This window comes from Girardinichthys multiradiatus, chromosome 12, assembly GCF_021462225.1.
Source record: "Girardinichthys multiradiatus isolate DD_20200921_A chromosome 12, DD_fGirMul_XY1, whole genome shotgun sequence".
Lineage (NCBI taxonomy): Eukaryota > Metazoa > Chordata > Actinopteri > Cyprinodontiformes > Goodeidae > Girardinichthys > Girardinichthys multiradiatus.
Genome location: NC_061805.1, coordinates 28,309,264 through 28,318,550, shown reverse-complemented (window position 1 = coordinate 28,318,550; position 9,287 = coordinate 28,309,264). Strand labels below are relative to the sequence as shown.

General features: G+C 38.8%; 1 protein-coding gene across 6 annotated transcripts in view; it reads right to left on the bottom strand.

The window, feature by feature from the left end:
• Positions 1–2,970: 2,970 nt before the first annotated feature.
• Positions 2,971–9,287, bottom strand: part of LOC124878585 (transducin-like enhancer protein 1) — a 32,360-nt gene continuing 26,043 nt past the window's right edge. For all 6 annotated transcript variants that reach the window (XM_047382601.1, XM_047382600.1, XM_047382602.1 and 3 more), the window contains exons 15-21: positions 9,067–9,143; positions 8,674–8,923; positions 7,273–7,520; positions 6,958–7,105; positions 6,640–6,790; positions 4,674–4,750; positions 2,971–3,456 (exon numbers count right to left, since the gene is read on the bottom strand). In XM_047382601.1, coding sequence (XP_047238557.1) covers positions 3,349–3,456; positions 4,674–4,750; positions 6,640–6,790; positions 6,958–7,105; positions 7,273–7,520; positions 8,674–8,923; positions 9,067–9,143 — 1,059 coding nt within the window. In that variant the 3' untranslated portion in view covers positions 2,971–3,348. The remainder of the gene's footprint in view (positions 3,457–4,673; positions 4,751–6,639; positions 6,791–6,957; positions 7,106–7,272; positions 7,521–8,673; positions 8,924–9,066; positions 9,144–9,287) is intronic.

Genomic DNA, 9,287 nt, shown 5'->3' with positions numbered 1-9,287 from the left:
ATGGACAGACTGATGATCACTGCACAGTGCTGCAGTTAACATAACAGGTGAATACCTCTACCGTAGCTTTCGTTCATGCTGTACATCTCGCTTAATTTACACACAATGGCAACAGTAAATCTCCAGTTTAAAATAAAAATAAAAATCCAGTTTGCAATGCTGGGTATCCACCTTGATTTGATTAAATGTGTATCTATAAAGGCCCTTGTGAGTTTGACTAAACCAGAAAACCAAAGACTCATACAAAATAAAATAAAAAACATTTATTGAGACGAGTTGATCATTTAGCTACTTTAAGACCATTTTGAATTATTCCTGATTAAATGTAAAACATGTACAAAAACAGTTTGTCATTTCTACAGCAAGTCTGGTAAGAAAGAAACTAAGTTATATACATTTTTACAAACATAAGGTAATGGGTTTTGTGAAAATGACAAATTCCTCCTTAAACTGTTAAAATATGATTTGCAAAGAAAAATAGCCAGGTAGTATGTTATCTGAACATGTTAACAAAATCACACAATCTGACAGACATTAGGTCATTTATTTACTGTTTATGGTCTTTTTAAACCAGAAATTGCCACTATAGAAAAAATGAATACAGGAAAATGAACCCAGTTGACAGAAAAATCATTGTTGGTTCCAGTTTACAAAATATAAACTATTCAAACAATAAGACATTGAGTGTTTTGCAGATAAAGGCAGAATGGGAATTAACTTTAAACAGAACAGACCAGTGGACTCTTTTCAGCTGCACAGATTAAGCTCTGGGAAATAAAAAAAAATCACAGTAAGACAGCTCGACACCTTTTGCCTCCTCACACTGACATACAGCTTTGACTTTAATAAATATCCTGAAGACATCGGTTTGTACGTAGCCCTGAAAATATAAGGTAGATATTCGCTTTTAAAAGGGTATATTGTGAAAAAGGCATTAAGGGAATTTGAGGGTTAATTAAATCTATTTCAGGCATCAACCAACGGTTCTTTCAAAACAGGATTAGAAGAGAAAATACCCCCCCCACACACACACACACAATGATCCCCTTTAGGTCCTCTGTAACGACAAATTCTTCACACAACATTAAACTTTAAAATTTTTCCATGTCTGAAACTCGAATTTCATTGTGGGTGTTTGTAGAATCATTGTGTTAAACAAATCATCCAACTTGGGTATTTTTTAGCAGTACGGTGTGTAAGTGGACAGCTACCACTACAGGTCCTTCTCAAAATATTAGCATATTGTGATAAAGTTCATTATTTTCCATAATGTCATGATGAAAATTTTACATTCATATATTTTAGATTCATTGCACACTAACTGAAATATTTTAGGTCTTTTATTGTCTTAATACGGATGATTTTGGCATACAGCTCATTAAAACCCAAAATTCCTATCTCACAAAATTAGCATATCATTAAAAGGGTCTCTAAACGAGCTATGAACCTAATCATCTGAATCAACGAGTTAACTCTAAACACCTGCAAAAGATTCCTGAGGCCTTTAAAACTCTCAGCCTGGTTCATCACTCAAAACCCCAATCATGGGTAAGACTGCCGACCTGACTGCTGTCCAGAAGGCCACTATTGACACCCTCAAGCAAGAGGGTAAGACACAGAAAGAAATTTCTGAACGAATAGGCTGTTCCCAGAGTGCTGTATCAAGGCACCTCAGTGGGAAGTCTGTGGGAAGGAAAAAGTGTGGCAGAAAACGCTGCACAACGAGAAGAGGTGACCGGACCCTGAGGAAGATTGTGGAGAAGGGCCGATTCCAGACCTTGGGGGACCTGCGGAAGCAGTGGACTGAGTCTGGAGTAGAAACATCCAGAGCCACCGTGCACAGGCGTGTGCAGGAAATGGGCTACAGGTGCCGCATTCCCCAGGTCAAGCTACTTTTGAACCAGAAACAGCGGCAGAAGCGCCTGACCTGGGCTACAGAGAAGCAGCACTGGACTGTTGCTCAGTGGTCCAAAGTACCTTTTTCGGATGAAAGCAAATTCTGCATGTCATTCGGAAATCAAGGTGCCAGAGTCTGGAGGAAGACTGGGGAGAAGGAAATGCCAAAATGCCAGAAGTCCAGTGTCAAGTACCCACAGTCAGTGATGGTCTGGGGTGCCGTGTCAGCTGCTGGTGTTGGTCCACTGTGTTTTATCAAGGGCAGGGTCAATGCAGCTAGCTATCAGGAGATTTTGGAGCACTTCATGCTTCCATCTGCTGAAAAGCTTTATGGAGATGAAGATTTCATTTTTCAGCACGACCTGGCACCTGCTCACAGTGACAAAACCACTGGTAAATGGTTTACTGACCATGGTATCACTGTGCTCAATTGGCCTGCCAACTCTCCTGACCTGAACCCCATAGAGAATCTGTGGGATATTGTGAAGAGAACGTTGAGAGACTCAAGACCCAACACTCTGGATGAGCTAAAGACCGCTATCGAAGCATCCTGGGCCTCCATAAGACCTCAGCAGTGCCACAGGCTGATTGCCTCCATGCCACTCCGCATTGAAGCAGTCATTTCTGCAAAAGGATTCCCGACCAAGTATTGAGTGCAAAACTGTACATGATTATTTGAAGGTTGACGTTTTTATTATTAAAAACACTTTTCTTTTATTGGTCGGATGAAATATGCTAATTTTGTGAGATAGGAATTTTGGGTTTTCATGAGCTGTATGCCAAAATCATCCGTATTAAGACAATAAAAGACCTGAAATATTTCAGTTAGTGTGCAATGAATCTAAAATATATGAATGTTACATTTTCATCATGACATTATGGAAAATAATCAACTTTATCACAATATGCTTATATTTTGAGAAGGACCTGTATAGTGCAATTAGTAAGAGCATGAATTACAGTTAAGACAAAAAAAAACATGTCTTCTCAGGCTGTTTAGGGGTATCAGAGGTGCAAGCTGAGGTTCAAAAGTCATCAAAGTCCATGCTGAGAGATCAACAGCGTGATCTTTGAAGTACAACACAAAACAGCATATATTGTACACACTGTAAAATGTTCATCTGTCTGTTGGTTTCCTTCTGTCCATTAGGGTCTCACTTACATATTTACCACCGGAGTCCAGTTTAAGCATGTCTCCCTGTGGTTGTTACAGTGAATTTAGTGTTCATCAGAAGACTCGGATCCAGTCAGAAATAGTCCTCCACCAGTAGCATACTGCGCTATTAAAATTCCCAGTGGTTATAGAGGCATGTTCACAGGAACAATAAATGTTTGCGAATTAAATATCTTCTGTCTTTTTCAGTAGATGTAACAGAAAAATGTGCAAGCCTCTGTCATTGAGTCCAAGTAATTATTAGAATATTGTAAATGTTTGGGGGAGTTATTATATTTTCAGTAGATCACTTCGTAAACAGTGGCCTTCTTGTCTCCTGATCCAGTAACGATGTACTTGTCGTCCACAGATATGTCACAGCTTAGCACCGAGGAGGATTCTTTAGACTGAGAAGAAACACGCAGGAGAAGAGAAGACATAAGAAACAAAAGCTTCTAGTGAAACCCAGACGTTTTATGACGAATATAAAAAGGGAACATTTCTAGTGCAGCACTTCCAATTTAAATTGCTGAAACATTTATTGTAATTGTAGTTATACCATGCTTTATAAAACAAACACTGTTGCAATGACACCATGCTGGACAAAAGGTGCCTTTCCACTGCAGGAACCTTATTCAGGAACCAGAGTTGTTTTCTGGGGAAGTTATTTTAGCCCACCTCATTTTCACCACAGGAACCAGGGTCAAATCAGATTACTAGGGTAGCAATCAACCCCAAAACACAGATCTGGTGGGAAGGTATGTATTCGTGTTGGGAGGGTTTCTTATTGGTAAATATTCACAGCACTTTATTATCGGTATTTTTGTTAGGAAACAATATTTAATTTTTCATATGACAGTGCTTTGAAGACCTAACATTTAAATACAATGTCAAGCAAACCTGGTTGAAAACATGAAATGAATTAAATTTAGTGCAGACGTAGAAAGTAAACTCTCATCAAAGCCATTTTTAGTGATTTAAATTGAAGATATTACTACTACTAAAAGGAAATACATGTTAAACTACTAATGTTTCAGCTATACTAGAGTAATATATACTAATATACTAAGATCAATGCAGTACTGGACCTATTTCACAGATATTTAATACGTTATGAATCCTGTTGTTGTGGGTGGTGATCCTTCTCCCCAGATCACTAAACCTGCACTAATAACTCAGTTTGAATGTTGAGACAGAGATTATAAGGGTTCCCACTCTAAAACATGACTGCAACTGATTATCAGAGTAGTGACTGGATTTCACAGCCTAATTTTATTACATCAAAGCATTGATCCTTCTGAAGTAGTAGTGACCCTCCTAGCACCAGCAGCCATATTTCACAGATACAGCACGGTTTTGGACCTTACAGTGGAAATGCATATAACTGGTGGACATGATATAACAGAATATTCAGAGGGAACAATTTTCTAGAACATAAAGTCAAAACACACATAGGCATCTGGTTAACGATGCTGTTTTTGAAGACAATATTCTGACATTTTGGTACCCCGACACAGATAATTGACATGGAGTCGCATTCAAAGCAGATATAGTTGAAGCTGGTGTTCCTAAATTCAGGGGTACGGTTTATTTGGCGCATATTTGATCAGTAACTCCTACCAACCTGGAAAATGCTGGCTCCATATGGTGTCCTCCAAGCATTCAGTAAGTTGTCCTTTCCTGTACTTACAAACCATTTTCCTATATAAAACACACAAAAACAATCAAATTGTCAACTTCAAGCAGTTAGCAGCAAAATATATAAATTAACAAAGACAATCTGAGCAAAAGTATGGAGGTAAATTGGGACCATAAACTTTGTTCAAACGAAAAAAATTTGAACCTGAAAAATAAAAGTTTGTTCAAAAGAAAAAAAATGTAACCTGTAAAATTATTTTGAACCTCCCTCAATAAAAATGTGAAAACTGAAAAAAATAGTTTTGCAACTGAAAAAAAAAAAAAAAACAGATGTGAAACTGGAAAAAAAAAGTTCCGATTTTCTTTCGGCTATCCTTGCATAATTAAGCCTAGACTTGTTTTCACATGGACAGGACTTGGGTTTCGGTTTCTGGTGCATTTTTGATTAAAACGTGTTTGGTCTTCATTTAGTGAAGTGACTCACAGCCAGGGGCAAACTGGCATACGGGGCAACTGAGGAAATCCCCGGTGGACCGCTGGCTTAAGCATTTCTTATTTTGGAAATGTTTAGTTTTTAATAGAGTGTGATTGTTTCTGGGGATCAAGGAAACTCCGAGGCGTCTGACCACCAACAGGGTGCGGTAGCTTGGACAAACCTCTCCTCTGCTCCAGTCAGGCAGATCAGCTCTGCTGCGCGCTGGCGAACAACTGATCTATAACAAATGAACATTATATATATATATATATACATATATATACATATATATACATATATATATATATATACATATATATATATATATATATATATATATACATATATATATATATATATATACATATATATATATATATATACATATATATATATATATATATATATATATATATATATATATATATATATATATATATATATATATATATATATATACACATATATATATATACATATATATATGTGTATATATATATATATATATATATATATATATATATATATATATATATATATATATATATATATATATATATATATATATGTATATATACACATATATATATATACACATATCAATCATCCGTATTAAGACAATAAAAGACCTGAAATATTTCAGTTAGTGTGCAATGAATCTAAAATATATGAATGTTAAATTTTCATCATGACATTATGGAAAATAATGAACTTTATCACAATATGCTAATATTTTGAGAAGGACCTGTATATAAATAAAACAGTGATTCACTTCACGGGCTGAAGTGAATCACCGTCCCACTAAGCCAGCGGTCCACCGGGGATTTCCTCAGTTGCCCCGTATGCCAGTTTGCCCCTGGCTGAGTCATTTCACTAAATGGAGACCAAACACGTTTAAATCAAAAATGCACCAGAAACCGAAACCCGAGTCCAGCCCAAGTCAAAACAAGTCCACGCTTAATTATGCAAGGACAGTCGGAAAACACCAGCTCGTTTTGCATCTGGTTTCATACCGCCGCTTAGTCTGTTGGTTCTTTTGCTAGATGTTGTGAGCATGGGAAATCTCCAACACGAACTTAAAATGCTGTGCAAATCTGTCAAGATCATATTTTCTCCTCAGAGATGCGCGTCGTGTATTCACGCAAGCTGCTTCTATCGAGGCCCCGCCCCCCACGCCAAAACAGGGCCAAAAGTTTGAAGCCAAAAAAAAAAAAAAATAATCTGCAAGTTCGAAAAAAAACTTTTTTTTTTCCAGTTTCAAATATTTTTGGGCGGAGGTTCAAAATAATTTTTCAGGTTCAAATTTTTTTTTTGTGAACAAACATTATGGCCCCAATTTAGCTCCATACAAAGGGCAAGGAAATGCTTTTGTGATGCGAGTACAGTATTAGCAGCTTAAATCCATCCCAAAGATGACTGACTTACAGATGATCCGTTAAAAATGAATGAATATGTGAACACTAAGTCACTTTCTTACCACAGTAAGCAAACTGCAGGGACAGAACGCAGCTCTCATGTAGGTGAAGCTGGTATTTGTCAGGCTTAGTGACATGAAGGACCTCGACGTTGCTGCTCTCCATTCCAACAGCGAGCCATTCTCCCGTGGGACAGTAACCAAGAGAGAAGATCTGGACAGGGGGAGATGGCATAATTAATAAACTGCATTAGCTGTATTTCTAACCAGGTGGGAAAATATGGGATTAATCATCTTTGACTTTATATATTATTATATTCTAAGCAACCTTAATTTATTTTATAAATAGTGTGTTGTTGATTTTCCTATCTGGGTATGCACCTGGGAAGTAAAGTCATGCTGCTGCAACTGCCGTCCCTCCCTGAGATCCCAGGAGCGAACAGTATTATCCAGACCCCCCGTCCACAGCTTGGTGCCATCATTGGAGATGTCGATACAGCTGGCTCCATCTGTGTGACCCTGAAACTGCCTACAGAATACACGTCCAAGTTCATGGTTACCAAGACACAACATCCCTCAGGTAAAATGAGCTGTTATTGTGCATTACAGGCTGCCAAGATCAATCTTTTGGTGCAGTGTCAGAAAGAGTTTCAAAAAAAATAATTTCTTGTAGAAACAACACGCTTCATTTCTTACCTAACAAGTGTCTGGTTGTGTAAATCCCAGACTGCAATGTTGCCGTCACTGCAGCAGGAGAAGCAGACCTTGGAGTCGGGACTGATGGCCAGAGCATAGCACGCAGGTGCTGATGATGTCAACTCCGCTTTAATCCTGGGAGTGGGTGTGGCCAAATCCCAGATCGACAGCGTGCTCGCCTCACCGCCCACAATAAGTGTTCGACCGTCAGGAAGGAGACGACAAGAGCGAATGTAGTTGTCTCGGTTCTGATAAGACAGAAAAAAAAAAAAATTTTTGTAAGAAAATACATGTTAAAGCACGGCATAGAAAGAAACAAATTTTAAAAGGCCATTTAGAATCACTCTCCAGGGATTATAACGCTCTGGAAGAGCAGTGCTCTCTGTCTACAATCGCATGCTTTAATCACTCAGTGACTGAAAATCGTTCATTTGTGAGACTCTTGGATCCAAAGCTGCAGCAAAACAAATGTTTTCAGTAATAACCGACGGCGTGCTCGTGGACCCCACAGTGTCTCCACATATCCGCTTTTAGGGACTCTGTTCCAAAGCAGAGGGGCATAGTGACCAAATGCTACCTCGCCTTGTTTAGTTCTGGTCCTGGGGAATACTGAGTATCGCAGGCCACTGAAGACCTGAGGGGTGTGCTTGTTCATACGACTCAGAAACGTTTTTCGGCTTAAGCTCATTTAGCATCTTATAGATCAATAACAAAGCATTATAAAATCTAGCCTATGTCCAACATGGAGCCAGTGCAGTGATTTAGCAAATCATGTAGTACGATCCATTATCCTCGTCTTGGTCAGGACTCTGATGCATGTTGGATTTTCAGTACGTTAGATTATTGCAGCCCATCCAAAATGCTGCCGCCAGTTCTTCTGTTTGGTTTTGGCAAGAAACCATTCATTCTGGCAACGTTTGTAAAATGACCGTAAGCTAATTTGGTAATAGAATTTATATATCTAAAATGTGCTCCAACTCCATAAAGATACCAAGGTTTCTTGCATGCTCTGTGGTCTATAGCCCTATTGAGTCTAGTTGGGTGCTGATCTCTATCCTTGCATCCTTTCTGCATTGAGCAGAAGGAAATTCTGACCTATTCACTCAATATTACAGACACACGGACTCAGTGACTGTAGCGGGCTGTGGTCATATGGTGACTCAAGGGTATAAAGTTGTGTGCTGTCACCAAACATATGGTAAGAGATGTTGTCGAACTCTATAATTAAAAATAGAGGGATCCAATGTTGAATTAAAGTGGCCCAAGGATGGACCCTTGAGGAATCCCACAATTGATTTTTTGTTCACCCAGAATCAAAATTACTAAATGACACAAAGTAGTCCCTTTCTGCCAGCCGTCCTACCATAATAAGAAATCAAAATAACTTCAAACTTTACTCACCAAGCAATCAAGTTGTGAGACGGGGCTTTTGTTTCCAGGGTGACTAATGTCCCAGACCTTGACACATCCCTTTCCTCCTGTGTAAACATGACGGGTTGGGTTACTGATGGTGACGGCACACACCACCTCACCATGGTTCAGCGTGTTGATCTGGCGGGCGTGGCGAGGGATTCCTGGTCCCACCAAAGCATCTGGTGGGAAAGGAACTGGCTGCATCTGTCCGTCTGCTGCAACATGAAAGGAGTAAGCACTGAGTGCACAAAGAGGAAGGAGAGAAAATTAGATAAAATGATGGGAGCAAATCATTACAAAAAATAGGCAGATAATGCACTAAAACGCTTTTTTGAAATGACATTTTCTTCCTATATTCGAGGGACTAAAAATCATACGTACGGCTTTCCACCAGGAATTCCTGTAAGACTAGGGGGCATTCCAGGTACTCGCATGTGAGGGTGGGGATCAAACCCAACCTTCAAGGGAGGAGACATATTTTAGAAACACATTTCAAATACATGCCTATGAGAATGACACAAAAATGACAGGTCAATACTAACCTAGGGAGAACACCACAAACTTGTGTAATCAAATGACACAAAGGTTAAAAAATGAGCTCT